The sequence below is a fragment of the Manacus candei genome, unplaced genomic scaffold (genome assembly GCF_025592945.1).
Source record: "Manacus candei isolate 608988 ecotype Guabito, Panama unplaced genomic scaffold, ASM2559294v1 h1tg000094l, whole genome shotgun sequence".
Taxonomy (NCBI): Eukaryota; Metazoa; Chordata; class Aves; order Passeriformes; family Pipridae; genus Manacus; species Manacus candei.
This window is the reverse complement of record NW_026138142.1, coordinates 5,353,632-5,375,287: the sequence shown is the minus strand read 5'-3', so window position 1 is coordinate 5,375,287 and position 21,656 is coordinate 5,353,632. Positions and strand designations below refer to the sequence as shown.

General features: G+C 50.2%; 3 protein-coding genes across 4 annotated transcripts; 1 reads left to right on the top strand and 2 right to left on the bottom strand.

Annotated features, from left to right (window-relative positions):
* Positions 1 to 313: 313 nt before the first annotated feature.
* Positions 314 to 14,163, top strand: ARF1 (ADP ribosylation factor 1). The gene is made up of 5 exons (XM_051768426.1): positions 314 to 465; positions 9,802 to 9,981; positions 10,626 to 10,736; positions 11,421 to 11,545; positions 12,557 to 14,163. The coding sequence occupies exons 2-5, from the start codon at positions 9,834 to 9,836 to the stop codon at positions 12,716 to 12,718; spliced, it is 546 nt and encodes a 181-aa protein (XP_051624386.1). The 5' UTR covers positions 314 to 465; positions 9,802 to 9,833; the 3' UTR covers positions 12,719 to 14,163.
* A 2,348-nt stretch (positions 14,164 to 16,511) lies between these two features.
* On the bottom strand, positions 16,512 to 20,032 carry CUNH1orf35 (chromosome unknown C1orf35 homolog). Of its 2 annotated transcripts, none has more exons than XM_051768404.1 (9): positions 19,982 to 20,032; positions 18,875 to 19,009; positions 18,606 to 18,759; positions 18,472 to 18,517; positions 18,276 to 18,358; positions 18,104 to 18,176; positions 17,704 to 17,783; positions 17,277 to 17,423; positions 16,512 to 17,111 (listed from the first exon to the last, which is right to left on the bottom strand). In XM_051768404.1, the coding sequence occupies exons 2-9, from the start codon at positions 18,966 to 18,968 to the stop codon at positions 16,850 to 16,852; spliced, it is 939 nt and encodes a 312-aa protein (XP_051624364.1). In that variant the 5' UTR covers positions 18,969 to 19,009; positions 19,982 to 20,032; the 3' UTR covers positions 16,512 to 16,849. The 2 variants fall into 2 exon arrangements, with proteins under 2 accessions (XP_051624364.1, XP_051624365.1); XM_051768405.1 differs by lacking the exon at positions 19,982 to 20,032 and adding an exon at positions 19,530 to 19,678.
* Positions 20,033 to 20,112: 80 nt separating this feature from the next.
* On the bottom strand, positions 20,113 to 21,500 carry MRPL55 (mitochondrial ribosomal protein L55). Its single transcript, XM_051768427.1, has 3 exons — positions 21,282 to 21,500; positions 20,989 to 21,172; positions 20,113 to 20,303 (listed from the first exon to the last, which is right to left on the bottom strand). The coding sequence occupies exons 1-3, from the start codon at positions 21,485 to 21,487 to the stop codon at positions 20,160 to 20,162; spliced, it is 534 nt and encodes a 177-aa protein (XP_051624387.1). The 5' UTR covers positions 21,488 to 21,500; the 3' UTR covers positions 20,113 to 20,159.
* Between the last annotated feature and the right edge of the window lie 156 nt (positions 21,501 to 21,656).

Here is a 21,656-nt window from a genome sequence, read left to right as displayed (position 1 = left end):
GGAGCGGTGCAGGGCAGGGGAAGGGACGGTCCCCCTCGCCCCCATTCCCGCACTCCCGCATTCCCGCGGGTCCCGGTCCCGCGCTCCCCGCGCTTCCCATCCTGACACGCGCCGGCGCGGGATGGGCGTGGCCACACATAAGACCACGCCCCCAAACAACGGGCCACGCCCACCGCCCCTTCCCCGCACCGTCGCTCCCTGCAGTGGCCACGCCCACTCTCCCGTCTAAACCACGCCCACTCCCATACAGGCCACGCCCACACCTCGACATTGCCGTCGCTCCCGCCGTGGCCCCGCCCCCCTCAGGCCCCGCCCCCATCGCCTTCCCGCGGTGCCGCGCGCGGGGCGGGCACTGACGTGGCCCCTCACGCCGCCATCTTGTGCTCCAGGGCGGATCGCGGCCGGGCCGAGCGGGACCGTCCGAGCGCAGCCACACGCACCGCACCGCGCCTCCGCACGACGCCGGTGAGTTCGCTGGCGCCTTCCCCTTCGCCCTCCCTTCGAGCCCTTTCCCCCTCCCCGCCTCCCGCCCGCCGCGCTGCGCCCCCGCCCGCGCCCTGCGGCCTTGGCGCTGAGGAGAGGCGGCGGCGGGCGCTGAGGGAGCGAGGCCGGGCGGCTCTTTCCCTATCATTCTTTCTCCTTCCTTCGTTTTCCCTCCTCACTCTTTCTTTTCTTCTTCTTTCTCGTTCCTTGTTTTTTCCTTCTCATTCCTTCTTCCCCCACAGCACCGGAGGCCCCCGGGAGCGGCGCCCCTCACGCCTTTGGGGGTCCTGGGATGGGGGGGGAAGGTGATGTCGGGCCTTTCGCTTCCCTGCTGGATGGGTGGGATAGATATACTGTGGGAAGGGGGGATCGCTCCGGCTCGCCAGCAGCTGCACAAGGCCCCGCTCCCTCTAGCGATGGGATTAGACGGGATGGGCTCGTCCTCCCTTCCCCAAACTCGCTCATTCCGGCCTCTGCCCCGCCCGGGGACGGCTCCGAGGAGCAGGGAGAGGCATTTCCTCCTTTTCCCTGTGCCCCCTGAAACCCTCTTCTGGAGGGGGAAATGAGCCTTGGGGGAAGCTCGTGGGGCGCAGAGATTGTTTTTTTTTTTTCCTCCCTCTAAGCCCTTGGCTGCTGAGTTGGTGTTTCTGCCGGGCCGAGGAGTTGGAGCTTTATCCTGGAGCAGACAGCTTTGTTTGCCTGCCGTGGCTCGGGGCTGGCGGTCTGGGAGATCAGCTTTCCCTGCTGCCGGTGGGAGGATATTATATTCTGTCTGAAAATACTCCGTCCTGCCCCTGCGAGTGCCGAACGCGATACTTGGGGCTGATAAACCTGCGGGGGATGAAGCGATAGCCCAGCTCTGCCCCGGCAGAGAGCGGCTGAAAACTCCGTGTCGGGTCCTAAAACTGCCCAAATGTTGATGTGTTTGACATTGACCTTGTGGCTTTGCCGCCCTGCTCTTTGCCAAAGCAAATTCCACGTGTTGATTAGAGCCCTCAACCAGAGGTCTGGTGTCGAAACTGTGGCTTTGTCAATAACGAAAATTCCGGCTATTTGTCTGATACTTTGAGCTTTGTCTCGCGAGGCTCACGGCACCCCTTTGCAGGGTATTCCATTAACCTTATTTTTCAGGCAGAGAAATCGAGGCAAAGGTGGATTTTCCAAGGTCATTCAGCAAGATCGTTACTGCTATTTTTACTGCTGATTTGGAGCATTTCTGTAGGAAAAAAAAAAGAAAAAAAAAGGAAGTGTGGCCGAACTGGGGGACTGCTATTTTGCTTTTATTCATGGGGTTTACAACTGAATAAAGTAGAAGTGCAGCCTTATGGATGAAGGGGTTCTCTGAAGGGAAAGTTAGGGGGTTTGATGCACTGATTTCCTCTGTCCCAAACACATCTGCAATGCTGGAGAGCCCTGTTGGGCTGCTCTCCCTGCTGGAGTAATTGCAGTGGGTGAAAGGGTGAGGAAACTCGCCTCACCTGAACCTCTTCGGCTCCAACTCAGCTGCTTTGCCAGGTTTATTGGTGCTTCTCCCAAGGTAGAACATCAGGAGCAAAAATGGCTCAGAAAATGGCTCAGACAGAGCTGTGTCCACCCAGAACCCTTCGTGTCTGTGATGTAAATCCTGTTACAAAGCCAAACACCCGAATGTGGCTTTCACTGATTGGTTTTTTTTAAGGTTTCCTGGTTGTGAAACAGCTGGAATGTGGAAGGGACTGGGCAGGAGCAGTGCTGGGTGCTGAGTTCCCTGTGAGTGTTACTCACGCTGACCAAGAGGAGGGGGAAGGACCAGTCACAGCTTTTCCAAGGCAAACCAAGTGTGTGTGGGAGTAGGGGCTGGATTTTAGTCCTGGTAATTCTCCAAATTGTGCTCCAGCTGCTCTGAGCAGCAGCATTTGCACAGGTAATTATCAGATAAGCCATTGGTGACATGAATTGGGGGAAGGAGGAAAAGCTCACAGCCCAAGATCCCATTTAAATCTGCGGTGGTGAAGTTTAAGAAACCACCTTTACACATCCCAGCAGCTTTTAGTCCTAAAACAGCCTTTTATTTTTAAAGATTTACAGTGGATAAATTCGGTGAACACAAGTTAATTTTATCCAAAAAGGAATAGTTCCGATTTTCTTTCTTTTAGAAATCTCTTGGAAGTTTTGCTCCTGGAATGCTACAGAGCTTGTGTCGGGGCTGGTGCCATCCTCAGCCATTATTCCTTTTCTTTAACTGATGAGTAAAGAAGTTTATAATCAGCTTCCTACTACAGCAGCTGTTTTTCTGTGTTATTCAGCATTTTTGTCTTTCTGCTTGCGAGGGTCCCATTTTATTCCTCGTTTTTAACACGCACAAAGGTCGGGGGCTGTGCTGCTACTTCTGCTGAGGTTTCAGTTCTGATGAAGCTCTAACACAGCTCCTGTTCCCTCCCAGCTCCCTGTGCAGGCTCTGCCATGACATTTTCCCCCAAACCAAACCCCAGTTTCGTTTCTGGAGCTCCTGTGTGAGTTCTTGCCATTTCTACTATGACTGTAAATGTTGACTTAGTGCCCAGTTACCAGGAATGAATAACAGGATATTTGGCTTAAAACTGAAGGTTTTTTAACTCAGGAACAGCTCAGCCTCACAAAAACAACTCGATATTTATCTGAAAAGATATTCTTTGTCATGCCCAGTTCTCACACCAGTGTGCCCAGTGTTAAACTGGTGAGCACAAAGGCACAAGGTGTCACAACTGCATTGTTGGCACCACGTTATTTCCTGAGCAGCTACAGGAGGGTGATGGATGTGTCTCCCTCTGTGCTTTTCCACCTGTCTGCCTGTCCTTTAAGTAAAATATATCTCAGACCAGATCCATGTTTTTCCCGTGGGCTGGTTGGTGTGCTGTTGAGTTCTGGTGGTGTGGAACTACTTAAAATAGTTGGAGATTTTGTGCTGAAACAGCAAGAGTTTGTTTTCCCTGCTTGAAGGTGAGAATAAGGGAATAACTCTTGGGGTTTGAGTATCGAGCCAAGCAACCCTCTCTCTTTGATACTGACTTTTTATTCTGACCACTATTTTAGGAGAGAGTTCTTGTGTCTGAGAAATAGGCATGACCCCAAAGGAAAATATGCTCTTTTGTCCTTGTTTTGATCTTGTGAGTGGAACTGTTTTCTGTTTTCCTGCCACTCCATTCCCAGTTCTCTCAAGGGAATGTTAGAGCACGTGGAAAATGCAGGATCTGGGTGAACAGCAAGCAGTTCAACCTGCTTGGGTTAAATGAAGGTGCTGCAGCAGGAGATTTCCTTTCCCCTGGCTGCTCACTTGGGGGTGGCATGTCCTCCATCTGCCTCGAACCTGCAGATGCTTTTGGAGGCTTTTTGGTTGATCCCTGCAAGCCTTTGGTGGCCAAACCCAAATTATTCCTCTTTAGATGCAATTGCCATTATGGATCTTTAACTGGTATTTCACATGATGGTTCAGTGCTGGTACCTTTCCTCTGACCTCCCCTGAAACTCAAATAACAAGGTCATGATCCTTCAGGACACTTTTTCCATCTCAGGCTTGGCAGAAACACCAGTTTCTGGTGGGAAATTGTTGCAGTGGTCAATGTTGATCTCCAATACTCCTCCAACTAATAATTAAAATTATAAAGGAGTTGGAACTTACTATTAATGAAGAGGTTCTTGCCATCCCCTTTATTATGATGGTGTTTAAGTGCAGGACAATCACCTGGTGAACAAAGAACCTGCTTGTTAGCTAGCTCTTACATTTTACACCTGGTCTGTGCCTAGTGATGTTAGTATGGTCTAAAATAAATCAAAATTACAGTAAATTTCAGTGTCAAGGCCCCCAAGTGAAAGAGTTTGGGTTGATAAATAGTCATCTCTTGGGATATCAGATGTGGAAGGCCAGTAAACAACTTCTAAAAATAGTTGAATGTATCTGTATTGGAACAGTGTATTGGGCCATCCTGGCTGTGTATAAAGAGGTGTTGTGATCTAGAGCATTTTTCAAAATTTGCTGTAACAGAGCACTTTAATCTGTAAAGAAATTAGTCCAAGTTTAAAAGAACAAGTGCTGAAGGCTCTTCCTGCTGAGTGGGGGTGTGAACACTGGGGCTCTGGATAATTCCTAAATTTTGGCAGTGTGCTGTTCTCGTTGGATCACTTCTCACATTCTCTTTTAAATCACACTTTACATTGTGGAGAACAAGCTGCCGAGTTAGATTTGCACTTGGAATTATTTGCCAGTTGTTCTTGCATGTAACACCAGGAACAGCTGTTGGGGTTGGGTGTCTTCTTTTAAAAAAAAAAAAACAAACACTTTCTCACTCCTTATTTACACATTGGTTTGGTGATCTCTTGTAGGAATGTTTTACTTCTCCTGCCAATTTAATCTAAAACCTTCTAGAATGCTGTGAATTAAAAAATATGATACAGGGCAGCTAATGAGAACTGACTGCATTTCAAATCAATAGTTCTGTGAAGGAACAAACTGATGAATTTTTGTTCCCCTGTGACTGATAAAAAGGAATTAAGGGTTTGGGTTTTTTCTAACTGTTTTAAGACATGGAATTAATGCTTAGGCCAATGTCAAGTAGTTTTTCCTTTAAATAGAGATGTATTTTGGCAGTAAATCCTTTGTCTTCATAAACACACCAGTTTTACTTGCCAGAGGTGTCCAAGCAAACAGGATAAGGTGCAGAAAGCTGCTGAGAAACAGCTTTTTGGTAAATCTGCAGCTGTTGGGGGGGGTTAGCTTGTGCTTTAATATTTTGTCAAACATGATATGAAGGTCCCAGGGAGGCAGAACAGCTCCCAGAGACAACAAATGCCCTCTGTACCTCTGGGTCTCAGTGTGTGAGGGGAGGGACAGACAAGGGAGCTTTCCTTGACTGATCCTATCAGGGAATCATAAAATCCTGGAATGGTTTGGGTTGGAAGGGACCTTACAGATGGTGTTGTTCCAACCCCTGCCATCTTCATGGCTGCTGGGATTTTCCAGCTGCCAAAATGCTCGGGCCCACCAGGTTTGGTTATAACACCTGCAGAGTTTGGAGCATTATTTTTGCACTGTGGGAGCTTTATGTGCTCAGTGCTGGTACAGAGCAGTGAAATAAATGTATTTCTCTACTGCAGGGTAATTTGACTGAATTGGCATCCTCTGCCTGAGCCTCTGATTTTGTTTGTAGTCGATCAAAGTTTGGGCTCAATGATTCTGGAGGTCTTTTCCAACCATAAAATCTGTGATTTTATGATTCTGTGATTCCATTTAAAGAACTGGTTAAACCCGGATGAAATCATGGCTCAAGGAAGTTAAATCTCTATGTGAGAAGCACTTTTCCAGAGGTGTAAAATGAAGTTTCTGTGGAAATGTCAAGGTGTGTTGTACTCTTTGATGACCTGCATAACCCTTCTGATCATACTCCTGTGGGCTCACCCCAAAACTTCAGAGGTCAGGCAGCACATTTGACTCCTCCTGATCAGCAGCCCGAACTAAGTGACATTAAAATGCACTCACAGACATTTAACTATAAAATGCTGCGGATGATTAAGTGTTCAATGCTCTTTGGCCCCGAGTTATTCCTCAGAGCTCTCCTTCTAACCACCTACAATTAATAAAAGCAAATGCTGCTTCTCCTCCTGGGCCGTATCACTTTTAACAACCACCAGGCCGCTGCTGTTTCAGACACTCATTCATTTTTAACTCATTACACCGAGCCTCTCTGCAAAAGGCTGCCTGTTCTCCTAATCGCTTATCTAAATGTATCGCTTACTAAAAAAAAAAAAGAGGCTGAAAATACTTTGTTTCCTGAAATGACACTGTAACTTATCCATTGAACGCCTGGCTTGCCCTTTACCAATGGTACATTGTATCTCAGCCGAACCTGCCCGACAGGTTTTTACTGCGGCTGGGCTGGAGTGGAGTGTGTTAAAGTGCTTCGGGGAGAAACTAATCACCCGGACAGCTCAGATTTGGGGTGATCTGGGCTTGGGGAGGGGTGCCGAGCTGCCGTTTCTAGAGGTGAAGTTGTGCTGAGGGAAAACACAGAGTCCTGGGAAAACACTCCGTGTTGTTTATTTAAATGTTGCCTTTCATACGCAAATCTCCCCGCTTAGCCTGATGGATCCCTCTTTTGAGGATGTGCTCAAGTACCTACAAGCAGCTCACAAGCCGTAGTCTTTTATGTTTTCAGGAATTTTACTCAAAAATGATCAGGGTGGCAACTACAGACAACATTTGGGTGGAGGGAAAGAGGAAGTTCAGCTTCAGTTTGGAATATTGGCGAGCTGTGATATAGACTGCAAAGGTTGAAGATGCCTGAAAAATGACAGGATTTTTTTTTTTTTTGTTAATTTAAAAGAGTCTTTCCTGTTATTTTGAGGCTGTCCAAGCAGTGGGTGAAATGAGAATTAAAGTTTAACCCTGGAGTGCAGTGGGATCCCGTGATCCCTCAGCTGAGCTGCATTAACAGGCAGTGAAGTGCTGGGAAGCAGCTCTGGGCTGTCAGGGCAGTTTGTGCTGTGGCAGCGTCTGTGTGTGACACTGCAGGGACAGGAGTGTGGAACACAAACCATGGCAGTGATTTCCTTTCTGTGTGACACTGCAGGGACAGGAGTGTGCAGCACAAACCATGGCAGTGATTTCCTTTCTGTGTGACACTGCAGGGACAGGAGTGTGCAGCACAAACCATGGCAGTGATTTCCTTTCTGTGGGAATAGATGACTGGGACCGACTGCTGGGCAGAGGGTGACCCCTCTCCTTTGTCCCAACCACATCCAACAAGTCACCAGTGGGAACCACAACAGTTTGTGGGAGTTCTGTGGGTGGATTTCTCCTGGTATTTTTCTTTTAGCAGTGATTCAATTACTTTTTTAGTCAACATCTAAACACACTCGTGTTGCCAGGGGTGGGTGGGCTGTAAACGCCACTGTGCTGCCTATAAAAATAAATGGGACTTTCTGTAATGCCACCTACCCTGAAGTACCAAATAAGTTACAGAAGTGGTTTGGATAGCAGGAATGTGGAAGAGAACGAGAGGGAAATGGAGCCCAAGTGCTTAACTGTATCTTAGCTTCTTATTCTTCACAGAAAGTAAAAATAGGGGGGAGGATGGGTAGTATAAAAGCAGCTTCAGTGGCAAAGGGCAGACTTGACCTGGAAACAGCTGCCAGGAAAACAAGGATCTAACGGGATTCACTGCTGTTGGTGCCAAGCATAAGCAACTTGTCCAGCAGCCTGGGACTTCTCCAGGGCATGGAAAGACATCATGGATATAAATGACAGGATTTTGCTTGGTTACCCAATTACTGTGCTCAATCCAAGCGTTTGATAACCTGTTATGCTTTTAAACACGCAGAAACAGAAGAAAGGCATTCTTTGTAAGGTTCTCTGGCCACAAAAGCTCACACACTCGTTCTGAAGAGTTACCAGAGCTCTGGTAAAAGGTTACAGTTCAGGCCTGGCTGTTGCTTTGCAGATGAAGCAGAAGATAGAGGTGGCATGAGCAGCCAGACAAAGGAAAGCTTTACAGCTCCCTCCCCTCCAGCCCGGGGAGAGCTGCTGCTCTGGGCTGGGCTGGGAGATTCCCTGCTGGGTGAGTGAGCTGGAGAAAGGGGCACTCCAGGAAAACTGTTTTCTCTGCTTCCTAGTTAACTTTCCTGTTTATACAGCCCCCATATATTCCAGTGGGAGTGGAATGTCCATGGTTGTGCTGCAGAAATGTGAAGGAAATGGTGGAATCATAGAACTTTTAAACCTCCTGTTTGATTTAAATCCCCAGGCTGCCCTGTCTGGTTTGGGCAGGAGTTTAGTTTTAAAGTTTTGGTCGTGTTGAACTTCAGTCCTATAAAATAAATGACTCTTTGACTCGAGTTGCTTCAGCAGGTTGACGTGGTGGTTGATGTCATTCAGGAACTCTGGAGTGGACTCTGAACTTCCCTGTGGAGCTGACTGTGCTTGGACATGTGACTGGGTTAATGTTACAGCATTTAACTTTTGGGTTAAAAATTGTGTCCAGCAAAGCTTCCTGAGGAGGGCAGAGCTGCTTAGACCTTTCCCAGTGTGGAGTAGGGAAGGTTCAGACATCCCTAGGACAGAGCTAAACAGAGCAGGATGAGGTTTTTGTTGTGGTGTGCTTTTCAACCCAAAGCTTGGTTAAATGGTCTTAAACAGATACTCTGCAAAGTGTTATTTCTAGTGAGAGTTTTGCTTCGAGCACAGCTTCATCATGAAATACAGACTATGGTCCAGAGATGGCTCAAACTTCATACTGTGCTTTAAATGGTGTGATTTGGTTTACAGGAAGTTCATTCTTTGAATGTTACATGTCTTGTGTGTGTATCTTGTGTCTGAAACTTGAATTTTCAGTTGGGCTCAGTGTCTTTTTGAACTGACACCCAAGAGCAGCAGAGAAGGTGTGAACCGTCCCTATCACCCTGTAACGACTCTGTGAAGCTTCCAGGCTGCTTTTTCATGCCTTATATGAGCAGAATATTAGTTCTTTTGGTGATTTCAAACTCTCTATAAACTGTGCAGGAGCAAGTTTGGAAAAGGGGGAAATTTGTGTGGAGTGAGTCCCATCCCAAAGGCTCGGGGAAGTCTGAGGGCTGGAGTGGAGGCAGTTTCTGGATCCCCAAACAGGAAGCTTGTGCTGACGTTAATCACTGTAATCACCCAGGCTGGGGAGGAAGGAACGTTCATTCCTGAACCTGCTCTTTTAATGGAGCTGTTAATTTTCGATAGTTAGGTTTGATTAAATGCAGATTTGCTTCCTCCAGGAGGTTTTCCCCTGATGTTGGTGGAAGCAACACTGCCCTGTGTTTGTGCTGCTCCCTGGCCATTTCCTCAGGGCTGGGGAGGAAGGAAACTGTTCTGAGTAGGAGAGAATGCAAACCATATTCCCAGTTCCCTTCACAAAAGGGGCACCAGCTATTGCTGTGCTAAGCAAAAGCTGTTATCTGCAGATCAGTTAGAAAGAGTTTAATAGTGACACTTTGGCTGCAGATAAATTATCCCATAACAATGGGGGAGAAAGCACCTCAAGTGGTCAGTTGTGTGAATTTTGCAAGACAGAGCTTGAGAACAGCATTTAATGGTAAAACCTCTGAAAGAATATTTGAAATATTTAAAGCACTCAAAGCCAGGTTGTTTCATGAGCACTAACTTTTGGCATATCTTAATTTTTGTGTTGCTTTCAGTATGGGAGAAAATCATGTACAGTTGTGTCTGGGCTGTCTGTAAAGGATTCAGGTTATCTCTTGCTTGGGTTTTTGTGGGTTTCTATGCCCTGGTCAGAGCACAGCTGTCGGGAACTCCTGAGTGACACTCTGATCTTTTCCCTCCAGACTTCACTGGCCAGTGAGAACATATCTCAACCATGGGAAATATTTTTGCAAACCTCTTCAAAGGCCTTTTTGGCAAAAAAGAAATGCGTATTCTAATGGTTGGCCTGGATGCTGCAGGAAAGACAACTATTTTGTACAAACTTAAACTTGGTGAAATAGTAACTACTATTCCTACTATAGGTAAGACTTTCACGTTTCTATGGCTGGTTGCTTTGAGATTTGGGTCTTACTGTTTGCAGCAGTGTCTGATCTCAGCTGCCACTCCTGGTTTAAGCTTGTCTGGCAGAACGAACACTTGCCAAAGCCGTGGGGTGAAGGTGGCACAGCCAAATGTTCTACCATGGCAGGGGATTATGTGGCAGCTCTTTCACTCCATCCCCTCTGTCAGTCACTTGTGGAACGAACCTTCATGAGCCACAGTAGAGCAGTTTGTCTCCCAAGTGAGTTGTGGCATCATGTAAATTAGACTGAGAAGCAAAGGGTGACACCTTCTTTTATTTTTATTTTTTTTGGAGTGCGATCAGAGACCTGATTTGCAGTTCTTGAAGCCCTGGGTTTTTTATTTTTCAAAGCAACACAGTTTGCTCTGCATTTTGTGGCTCTCAGGTAGCAATTGGAGCTGTTCATTGGTGTGGGGTGATGGTGGGAGTCCCAGACAACCCACGTTTTCCTGCTTTGGGAGCTTTGCTGCAGAACTCTGCTCATTTAAACTAATTTCAATTTTAAGATAACTCTTTTAAATGATGACATTCTGAGTGTGACTTGCTAAATACAATAGGCCAGCTATGTTTAACTGAGATTTTATGCCACCATTTCTATTTTAGGTTTCAATGTGGAAACAGTAGAATACAAGAACATCAGCTTCACAGTGTGGGACGTGGGCGGCCAGGACAAGATCAGACCCCTCTGGCGCCATTATTTCCAGAACACACAAGGTGAGTCTTACACTTAAATCACAGCTTTCCACAATCTAAATGTTTGGGGTTTTTTTAATGCCCTTATTTAGATAATTTTGCAAGTTTCTCACAAGGGGAATGGAAATATTTATTATTATTATAAAAGGGTGTGTTTGTGTGCTGCTCTGGCTCTTCTCTTAAGCCACTGCAGGTTCAAAGAGGGATAGGAGGAAATCCAGAAACCAGTCTTCCTTGTCCTTGTGACTCAGAGGGAGCTCAGAAGTTTGCTTTCCTTCTGTCAGGAGTCACAGCTCTCTGCCCTCACTTCAAAGCAGAGTCTTTACTACAGGCTCTGCAGCCCCAGGAACTGAGAGCCTGTCACTTATTTCATTGCTGTGCCTTTGTAATGTGCCTGTCTTTGAGTCCTGTCACAGGGCTCCAAGAGTTGCTGCTCCCTGGAAAATACCAAGTGGTTATGTAGAGGAAGCACCCAAGTTCCAAAAGCACAAACACAAACTAACACCAGTTTTCACCAGCTTTCACCAAGAACAGACCTTCTCTCAGACATGACATCACAGTGATAAGAAAACTCTGTTTTTCTCATCTGTACTGGGTTGTTGTGCACTATTTTCTCTTCACAGCTTAGTTCTGCCCTCCAGATGTATTCATCATTTGTCAATAACTTCAAATTAATGCTTATTCTGATTGTTTCCTTCTTGCCAGGTCTGATCTTTGTGGTTGACAGCAATGACAGAGAACGTGTGAACGAGGCCAGAGAAGAGCTCATGAGAATGTTGGCAGAAGATGAGCTTAGAGATGCTGTTCTACTAGTGTTTGCTAACAAACAGGTATGCCCAAAAAAGGGGTCTTTCTGGAAGAACTCTTGAAAATGTACAAAATGCTCATGGGTGCCAGGTTTTGACCTGGACAGTCATGTTCTCAGGGTAATAATAGATAAATTCTCAGTAAATGGCCATCTGGGTGCATTGAAGGCAGCAAACCATACATTCAATTCTCACCTGAAAGAAGCATTTTTCTAAAGAGTCTTGGCTAATAGGACTTCTTGTATTTTCAGTTTTAGGGAAAAATTCTCCCAGTTTGATTTTTAAGGTTGATGTGGCTCAAGCAGAGCACCTGCCCAAGCTTCCTCCAAGCAGAGAGGAAGTCTGGAATGCTGGAACATGGCTGAATCCTTCACTGAGGGTGTTTGAGGGCTCTGCTGATGTTGGTGAAAGCACTGGGCTGACTTTTAAAGTCCTTGTGTTGACCTGTGAGCTGAGAGTTCTGCCTCTGATTGCTTGTAAAGGTCTTGGCAGCTTAAACCAAATGTCAAGGACCTTAAACATGACCAGGAAAGGTAAAGAAGGTGTAGCATCCTGCTTCATCATTGCACAGGCTCAGCTGGGAAGGGTGAAGAATCCGTAAGTTGTGTCTAGGAGCAGGAAAGGTGGGCTGTAAACAGGTGGGCTGTACTCTGTGCTCAGCAGAGTAGTAATTTGGGATAAAAGTTGATCTTAAATCATAAGTGCAGTCAGAGAAGAGATTTCCTGAGTGGAAAGTGGGTGAAACAGGCCTGGAATGGTGAGCAGGTTTGGATCAGCACTGAAGGGCTTGATGACTCGATCCAAGCATCATCTGTCTCACTTCCCTATGAAATATTCCAAAATATTTGCTTTTGATTGTGGTGTTGAACCTGTGAGGCTTTTTGTGTCAGCACAGGGGAAATAGCTTGAATATCAAAGCTAGGCACTGAGTTCTTCTGAAAGAGAAGTTCTGAGAGCTCTTAGTTTTGGTTTTAATGCCTTTAAAGCTGCTGATCAAAGGGTGGGGGCGACAATGACTGTTGTTCCTTCCCCCAGGACCTGCCGAACGCCATGAATGCAGCGGAAATCACAGACAAACTTGGACTGCATTCCCTTCGTCACAGGAACTGGTACATCCAGGCAACCTGTGCCACTAGTGGAGATGGTCTCTATGAAGGACTGGACTGGTTGTCCAATCAGCTCCGAAACCAGAAATGAAACCATAAACCTTCCTCTTCCCTCTTTTTCCACCCCCTCCCTCTTATTTCCTCCTACTCGCCCTTCGCTTTACTCTAATGTGGCAAACTGTGCTACTTTGTGGTATTGAGTGCCGGAAGCTGTTTTCATTTCTTTTTTGTCACAGTATATATTGCATCATGCTGTAAATGTGGCAAATACAAGCCTGAAAACAGTTAGGTTTCTTATTTAATGTAAATAGTTTTTGTTTCCAATGAGGCAGTTTCTGGTACTCCTATGCAATATTACTCAGCTTTTTTTATTGTAAAGAATCAAGTCACTGTTTAGTACCTGGAAGGGATTTAATTGGGTTAATAACACAAAGGGTTGCCAGTGGTCCTTGTGCAGTAGAGCTGAATTCGATCTCGGTTGGGTTGTGAGATCTGTGAGATCCATTTTGGTGGTTGGTTTTTAACCTGACTTCTGTATTTTTTTAAATAGACAAGGAAAAGTAAAAACACTTCAGCACACAAACGTTTGACATCGCTTCTGCTGCTCCAGCTCTAACGTGGTGACTCTTGATTCTTTTGAAAGGGTGAAGCAGTGATTGACACCCAATTAGCTTCATCTGCTTAACGAACAGATCATGACTGGTAGATCTCTGGCTCTTTCCGTAGCTCGTAGTCTGTGCTCATCTTTGTTGACAACTGTTAAAAGATTTGCTGGGCCTGGTTTAGATGAGCTTTGCAGACTCATGCTAAACATCTGACTTTTGGTTCAGGTGAGATTTCTCGTTTCCATTGGACTTGAATCATTTCCAGAAGTCGACATTTTTAGCCTGTCGTATTTGTCAAAAAGTGTTTTGTACTTTTCTTGTGCGTAAACCACTCCAGGAGGCAAAACCTTTCCACAGGATGCACAGCCTGTCCTAGTCCTGAGCTCTATAGGCAGAAAGTACTGTACTTAACGTAAGAATTGCCATGAAAAACACACCAAACATCTATGTATAGTGTCTAGGAAAAACAAACAAACAAACAAAAAGCATGAGAGTTTGGAGAGTCATTCCACTCTAGAAGTATTCAATCCCATTTTGGAACAATCCCATATCTGTATATGTGTGAAAACCCTTGGCATCCCTCATACTGCAAGGTTCAGATTTGCCATCAGAAAAATAAAAAAAAGACCTCTTTACTTTTCTTTTGTATTTTGATAAACACTGAAGAAGCTGGAGCTGTTAAAACTTTAACTCGAGGAACTATCAGAACTGGTTTATTTAGTGTTGTGGAAACCTTTATTGCTTTCAATACACAATTAGTAATCAACTGTTTTGTATACTTGTTTTCAGTTTTCATTTCGACAAACAAGCACTGTAATTAAAGCTATTAGAATAAAATCTCTTAACTATTTCATGTTTTTTATGCCTTGCTGTTCATTCGATCATCTTGGCAGAATCATGATATACTTGTTGAATAAAAAGTTTCATGAAACTTGCACTGGTATCGTGTTGTTTGTATCATCTTTGTGCAGGGCCGTGTGCTGGATCCAAACCCAGCCACAGTTTGCATGGAAATTTGAGGATATCTCCTGTATTTCCCAAGTAATGTTACCATTGCTAGTTGGAATCCTGCAGGTGAAGTGGTGGGTGATGGAGTTGGGCTCTGCTGGAGTCACTTCATTGCCTCAGGGGATCCCTTGAGCTTCTTTGGTTGCCCCATCACTTCCCTCATTAGATTGTTCTTCCTGCTGATCCCATTTAATAACAGGATCTGTGAGTTAGCAGTTTTGGGGGGGAAAGTAGGAATTCTGCCTTCCTAAACTCTCTGTTTTGCATTTTTCCCTTTTGCAGTCCCCTCTGGATCTGGAACAGAGCTCCTCCTCCTCCTCCCAGCTGATCCTCCTGCCTTCCCTGTCAGCTGCAGCTTCTCCTGGATGGTCACGCTCGGGCTGCTGGCCAGGAGCCGGCTGTTTTCCTGGCTGGAGCTGCAGCAGATTCCCCAGGACACAGGCTGGAAAGCTGTAGGATGAAAGGTCTGTCGTGCAGGTTAGAGAGTGAATTCCCAGCAGGCAAACCTGGGGTCCTGGATGGGTAACAGGGACTGTGGCTGAAAAGGGTAAACATTGCTGGGCAAACGGGGATCCCAAACCTCCTGGGAGTCAGGCTGGTCACCCTTTGGAATGTCAAGCTCTGAATCAGGATTTTTGCATCCCTAATAGTGCAGGACATCTCTCTGTTCCTGCTCTGGGAGGGAACTGAATGTGAAGGGGCAGCTGGGATAGGATCCTGCTCCTCTGCACAAAATTTGCTGTGGAAAACACAGGGAATGTGCTGATGTTACGGGAGCTGTGCTCTGCCCTCTGCTCTGGGCTGGACTGGTCCCTTGGGAATTTTGGCCACCCAGGGGAAATGATCCTGCCCGGTCCCCCCAGGAACCAGTGCAGCAGCTGAGCAGGGAGGGTTTTGGGGTGAGCAGCCCTTCAGTGGGGACTGGCTCCTTCACACCCCTTCACCCTCAGTTTTGGGTTATCCATATTTCTCAAACTGTTTTACTCAGGTCTCGGAGTGTGAAACAGGAAGAGGGGAGAGCTGTGACACAGGAGAGGCAGGAGAAAGCTCAGGAGAGCTGACCTGAGCCAGGACAGCTGTGCCACAGCCCCGCTGGCATCGTGCTTGGCACATCAGCACCTCTGGCACTGGGACACGTGTGGAGCTGTGAGTCCAGCTCTGCCCAGAGCATCCATCCCCTCTGCTTGGGAGATGAAGGCAGGGAAAGCAGGAGCCCGTGGAAGGAACAGGACATGGGGATTTGTGGTTTTTCTTTCTCTGCTCCCTGTGGTGTTTTCACTCTCCCACAGTTCCCTTTCCAGGCTTTTGCTCCCAGCACTGAGTTCCCACAAAGCACAGCCCTGCTCCACCATGCCCATCGCTGCCCTGCACTGGGATGCTCCCAGCAGGCTCCAGTTGCATCCAGGATCCCCAAAAATGCCAGGAGGGTGACCCCGAGCTCAGCCTGGTGAGCACCAGTAGGGTCAGAGCCCCCAGCCAGGGAGTGCATGGGGTCAGGGCCACTCCACTCCTCCTGCCATCCCTGGGCTGGATCTGGAGCTGCTCAGACCACGAGGAACAGCCCTGTGACCCTGCCAGGAGTTTGTCACCCCCCAAAACAGCCTCTTGGTGTGGGGGATCCCCGAGGGATCCCCCCGCTCCGCAGCCTCTCCCGCTGCCCGTGCCCAGCACGTGCTCACGGCCGGGGAGGGACGTGGGACAGAAGGGCTTTGTCAGCTCCTCACCCCATCCCGCTGGGCCTTTGTCCACCAAGACACACAAACCCTCCCTGTCTTAAATTGCATCATTAATTACACAAACGAGGCCCTTGTGCTTGGCATGGCCCTGGACCCAGCAACGCTCCGGAGCTGCTCGGGACAACCCCTTCCCATTCACAGCACTGTTCCTATTTACTGATGTGAAACTGCCTTTTTTCAGTGCACCCAGGACATAAATACTCATGTTTTGAGGGTTTAAATCCTGGATGGAAACAGAGTTTGCTGCTCCCTGAGGTGGGTGCGTGTGGCCAGGGGAAGACACTCCGGTCCCATCCATCTCCCTATCAGCCAAGGAATTATTTCAAGTGTCCAAGGCCAGGTTGGATGGGGCTTGGAGCAAGCTGGGATAGTGGAAGGAGTCCCTACCCATGGCAGGGGGGTGGAACAGGAATGAGCCAAAAGGTCCCTTCCATGCAGCTGTGAATGTAGGGAATGTTTAAGGAAAGAAACTCTATTCCAACCACTGTGCTGGCAGGCACTCGAGGGCAGGGGAAGAAGATAAAAAACGTAATAGTAATAATAATAATAATAATAATCTCTTTCAAAGTCTCTGTACACAGACATGAGGTATCCACAGCATTTCCAGCACCACAGCTGGAACCATCCCAGCACCAGCCCCCACCCCACAGCATCTGTGCTAAATCCTGCCTGGATGGATGGATGGATCCAGGGAGTGAGGAGGAGGGGCCCAGGCACCTGCTGCCCCCAGGGGTGGGCAGGGGCTGCTGGCATCACAAACTTAATGCCCTTTGCCAGACTCTGCACCTGCAGAGCTGCAGCTTTTTTAATGTAACCACCTTAAAAAATATAAATCCTCTGTGGGATCTCCCTGGGACGATCCCGGGATCCCTCTCAGTCCGAGCTGGTGTCGTGGCGCTGCCTGACCCCGCGGGACGGGGGGGTCCTGCTCCTGCTCCTCTTCCTGCCCCTGTGCCTCGGGGACCGGTGGTGGCTGCGGCTGTCCCTGTCCCTGCTGTCCCTGTCCCTACTCCGGCTCTGCCTCCGCCGGGAATGCCGCCCCGAATCCCTGCTGCTCCCAGAGGAATCCGTGTCGTGCCGCCGTCGGCCGTGCCGCGATGTCTCCGAGTGCTGATGTGTTTTCCTTCGGTGGTGCCTGCAGGGAGAGAGGGGGGAGTGACACCAGGGACACCAACAAGGTGATTCTGGAGGTGAAAAAGGGATTTTGGAATGCCAGACCACGTGGCTCTCCTAAATCCTTCATCCCATTTTCCAGTAGTGATGCCCCAAGACCAGGGCTCAGCCCCAGCCCAGCCCATACCTCTTTTCCCGGTCTGGAGAAGAATCGGACGACGATGGGGCAGTGTCCTTCTTGGCATGCTTGTCCTTGTCTTTCTTCTTCTCCTTCTTGTGTTTCTTCTTTTTCTTCTTCTTTTTCTCCTTTTTGGATTTTTTGTTGCTCTCTGGTCTGCAGGGAAGAGATCAAGCACTGAGAATGTGCATCCCTCTGGCTCCTCCAAAAACTCATCCTCATCCCTCCCTCCAGGCACATCCCACCATATCCCTTGGCCAAGGAGAAACCCACAGAAATAAACAACAACAAAGAGGTTTTGGGGGGAAAGCAGAGTTTTTCAGGCAGATGCAGAACAAAGTCAATACCAAAGGGAGCCATGGAAGCATTTTGCAAAATATTCCCTGCAAAAACCAGGCCATTTCAGGTGGTTTCCTACCAAAGTGGGAAAACTCACCGTTTCTCCTCCACCTTCTCCTCCTTCTCCTGCTTCTTCCTGGAGCCAGATGTCTCAGGGCTGCTGGAGACTTTCTGGTGCTAGGGTTGGAGAGAGGGGGGAAAAATAGGGAGCAAGTCCATGAGCCCATAGCTTTGAATGACAAGAAAAAGGGATTTTTTCCACCCTTTAAAAATTAAATTTGAAAAAAAATGAAATAAAATTAAATGCAATCTGGGAGAAAAATTAAAGCCCCACAAATTAACTCAGGAGATGGGGAGCTCCTGCAGGTCTCCGTGCTACAACGCCCAGGTTTGGTTTCTAAATAAACATTTAAATATTTTAAATTAAAATATTCCATTTTTTTGCCTTTTTCCATCTCTTTTTTAACCTCCCAAGGACAACACAACCAGTGCTGTACCGTGAACACAGAGAGCCCCATCTTGGCCGCCTCCTTGTCCTCCTTGGAGAGCATCACCCGGCCAGCACTGCCACTGTGAAGAGACCACACAAAAAAAACCTTCAAAAAGGTAAAATCAAAAAATCTGATTGCTCTGGAATGGGTGTGGGATCCCCCCCATCTCTCTCCATACCTGGAGCTGCCCAAACCCACCACCCGATCCACGTCCTTGTCGTCCCGCTCGGCGCCCTCCCGTTTGCAAACCTCAGCCAGGTCCTGTGGGAAGGGGAGGGGGAAGAGTGTCCTGGGCATGTCCCCCCTCCCAAAAAAGAACCAAGGGGAGGGGACACCCCCCAGGGGTGTGGGGACACACACACTGCCCCCATTACCTCCTTGCTGAGGCCCGTGGGCTGCCTCTTCACATTCTTGTAGCCCCTACAAAAACAGAAGCGGGTGATGCATGTGAGGGAGAGGATTTGCACCCCCTGTTTTTGGGGTGTGTGTGTGGGGTGTGTGGACTCACAATGCTGCCATCATGGCCTCCTGCTCGGCCAGGCGGACGGCAGCCAGCTCTTCCTCCCGGGATAACGGCGGGGCCGTGTCCTTCTTGCCCTTGGCGTACCAGGTCAGGTCCTTCCCCTTCTGCCAGCGCCCCACCGGCGCCATCAGCGAGTTCCCTGTGGGGAGAAACACCCCCAAAAACCTCCACCTGCACCCCAAAACCTCCACCTGCCCCCCAAAACCGCACTGGGGTGGGCAGGGAGGGTGAGTCTGGGCAGGACCAGCCCTTACCCAGGTAGTTCTCACGCTGTTTGTCCGTCTTCACATCCTCCCAGCTGAACTGGTCCTGGCCCCCCCGGACCCCGCCCCGGGATGAGCCAAACATGGTGCCAGACCCCACAGCAGATTTGGGGAGGGGTTGGTGACCTGCAAAAAGGATTTACCACCCTGGGTCACCCGTGCAGCCCTGGGAGGGCTCCTGGATTTGGGGGAAGCAAATGTGGCCCCCTCAAGGGTGGGTGGGGGAACCAAAGCCCTGGTTGTATAACCCTGAGGTGGGGGATGTGCGGCCTGTGGGGGGACTCACGGCCTGGGAGGGGGTTCAGGGGCTGGGAGGGGGTTGCAGAGTGACGGGGGAGGTTCAGGGCTGGAAGGGGAGAGGTTTATGGACCAGGGGGATTCACAGTCTGGGAGGGGGTTGTAAGGCTGATGGGAGGGGGCTCATGGTCTGGAGGTGGGGGGGAGTTACAGGTTGGGGGGAGGTTTCAGGGCTGGAGGAGAGGGGGTCATGGTCTGGATGGGGGAGTTCAGGGTCAGAAGTGATGGGGGGAGCGATCACAGCCTGGGGGGGAATCATGATCTGGGTTGCAGGGCCAAGGTGGGGCAGGGGGGTCAGGGGCTATTCAGGGCTGGAAGGGGTGGTCAGGGCCTGGGGCAGGGTAATTACAAGTCTGAGCGGTTGGGGAGGCGGTTACAGGGCCTGAAGGGAAGATCGCTGCACGGCCTGGGGAGGGGGCGGTTCATCGCCAGTGGGACAGAGTTCCAGGGTCTGGGAGGGGGTTGAAGGGCCGGAATGGCGGGGGGGGAGAGTTCATTGCTTGGGGAGGGGGGGTCAGTGTTTGGGAGGGGTTGCAGGGCCAAGGGGGAGGTTGTTCACGGCCTGGTGGGGGTTCAGGGTCAGGGTCTGGGAGGGGGTTCAGGCCTGGGGAAGCCACAGGGCCTGCGGGGGGGTTTGCCCGTCCCGGGGGCGTGTGAAGCACGCCGGGGGGATGTCCCTGCACCCTCGGCATGGGGGGAGTGCGAGGAACAGGCGGGTGCGACCCGCGGGGTCACACATGGACCCTCCAAATCCCCCCAAACCCCCAAATCCCCCCGTCCGCCCCCGCTCCCCTCACGCACCTCCGGCCGCCGCGCGCGCCCGCCCCGGCGCTACCACCGCGGGCACGGGCGGGGGGGGACGGGCCGGGCGGTACCACCGCCCCCCCAGCGCGGGGGGAGCCCCGCGGAACCGCGCCGGGACCACACGGCTCTGCTTGGGTGGTTGGTTTGCTTGTTTATTTATTTATTAATTCTGCGTTCACTTCTTCCAGAACTGCTTGTAGGTCTCCAGGTCGATGCCCTCGAAGGTCTCCTCCGTCTTGGGCTTGGGTTTGCTCGGGAAGTGCCGGCGCAGACGGGCCCTGCGCTCGGCCTCGGGCAGCGTGGTGCTGTCCAGGGGCAGCTGGGGACACGGGGACACGGCGTGAGACACAGCGACTCGGTGTGATACCCACCCCAGAACACGATGCGACGCCTCTGGGACATGGCATGAGACCCCAGGATGTGATGTGAGACCCCAAAGACATGACATGAGCCTCCTGGGACATGGTGTGAGCTCCCCAGCACAAGGCATAAGCCCCAGGACATAGGATGAAACCCTGGGACACAGCACAAGACCTTGATGGACACGACATGAGCTCTGGGGACACAGTGTGAGACCCCTGGGACATGGCATGAGCTTCCCAGGACAAGGCATGGCACCTTCAGGACACAGGGTGACACCCTGGGACCAAGGTGTGAGATCCCAGGGACACAGAGTGAACCCTCTGGAATACACTGTGAGCCTCCAGGGACGTAGGGTGAGACCCCAGGATGTGGTGTGAACCTTCTGGGACATGGGGTGAGACCCTGGGGACACAGTGTGAGCCCTGTGGGACATGGCATGAGTGCCTAGGAGATGGTGTGAGCCTTCAGGGACATGGGATCAGCCTTGTGGGACACAGTGTGAGCCCTGTGGGACATGGCATGAGACCCCCGGACAGAACACGAGCCCCTCAGGACATGGTGTGACACCCCCTGGGACATGACACGAGTCTCCCGTGCCCACCCTCGCCCCCATCCTGCCCCGTCTCCCTCTGCCCCTGTACCATGAGGATCCTCTTGGGCTCCTGGTAGCGCAGGCGGGTGGTGGAGCCGTCGGTGCCCACGAGCAGGACGGGGTAGAGCCGCCCGTAGTGCTGCCGGTGCAGGTGGGACACGGAGGCGCGGTTGGAATTGCTGCGGGTGGAGGCGGCCAGAGGGAGCCGGGACACGGCCCGGGGGTACAGGACACTGCGGGGACAGGGACACGGGTAGGGGTCACCGTGGGGGTGACGTGACCCTCCATCCCACAGCACAGACCTGGTGCTGTCCCAGGGGGTCCCAGACCCCACAGGCTCACCTCAGGGCCCGGCTGGCGGCCATCCCAGCACAGGCGGGAGACTCGGGACCCTCACGGAGCAGGGGACACAGCCCAGGGACACCCTGGGGACAAGGAGAGAGCTCCTGGGGTGACACCGGTGTTCCCATCACAGGGAGAGCCTCAACACCCCTTCCCCGTCGTGGATCAACCCCATGGCAGCTCCTGGCAGGGTTTGGCTCGGCCATGGCTTCCCCCACCCCCCATAATGGTTCAGCCCCAGCACATCTCCCCCCCCGCCCTGCAGTGGTTCAGCCCCAGCTCCCCCCATCCCCACCATGGTTCAGCCCCACGAGGGTTCCCCCCTTCCCCATAATGGTTCAGCTCCATTAGGGATCCCCCCATCCCGATAATGGT

Coding starts and splice junctions, on each gene's coding strand:
- MRPL55 (XM_051768427.1), bottom strand. CDS start 21,487: ATGGCCGAGCCAAACCCTGCCAGGAGCTGCCATGGGGTTGATCCACGA. Junction 21,173..21,281: donor GCCGCCAGCCGGGCCCTGAG/GTGAGCCTGTGG, acceptor CTGTCCCCGCAG/TGTCCTGTACCCCCGGGCCG. Junction 20,304..20,988: donor AGCCCAAGAGGATCCTCATG/GTACAGGGGCAG, acceptor CCGTGTCCCCAG/CTGCCCCTGGACAGCACCAC.
- CUNH1orf35 (XM_051768404.1), bottom strand. CDS start 18,968: ATGTTTGGCTCATCCCGGGGCGGGGTCCGGGGGGGCCAGGACCAGTTC. Junction 18,177..18,275: donor GTGGGTTTGGGCAGCTCCAG/GTATGGAGAGAG, acceptor GTCTCTTCACAG/TGGCAGTGCTGGCCGGGTGA. Junction 17,424..17,703: donor GAGAAGGTGGAGGAGAAACG/GTGAGTTTTCCC, acceptor TCTTCCCTGCAG/ACCAGAGAGCAACAAAAAAT.
- ARF1 (XM_051768426.1), top strand. CDS start 9,834: ATGGGAAATATTTTTGCAAACCTCTTCAAAGGCCTTTTTGGCAAAAAA. Junction 9,982..10,625: donor AACTACTATTCCTACTATAG/GTAAGACTTTCA, acceptor TTTCTATTTTAG/GTTTCAATGTGGAAACAGTA. Junction 10,737..11,420: donor TTATTTCCAGAACACACAAG/GTGAGTCTTACA, acceptor CCTTCTTGCCAG/GTCTGATCTTTGTGGTTGAC.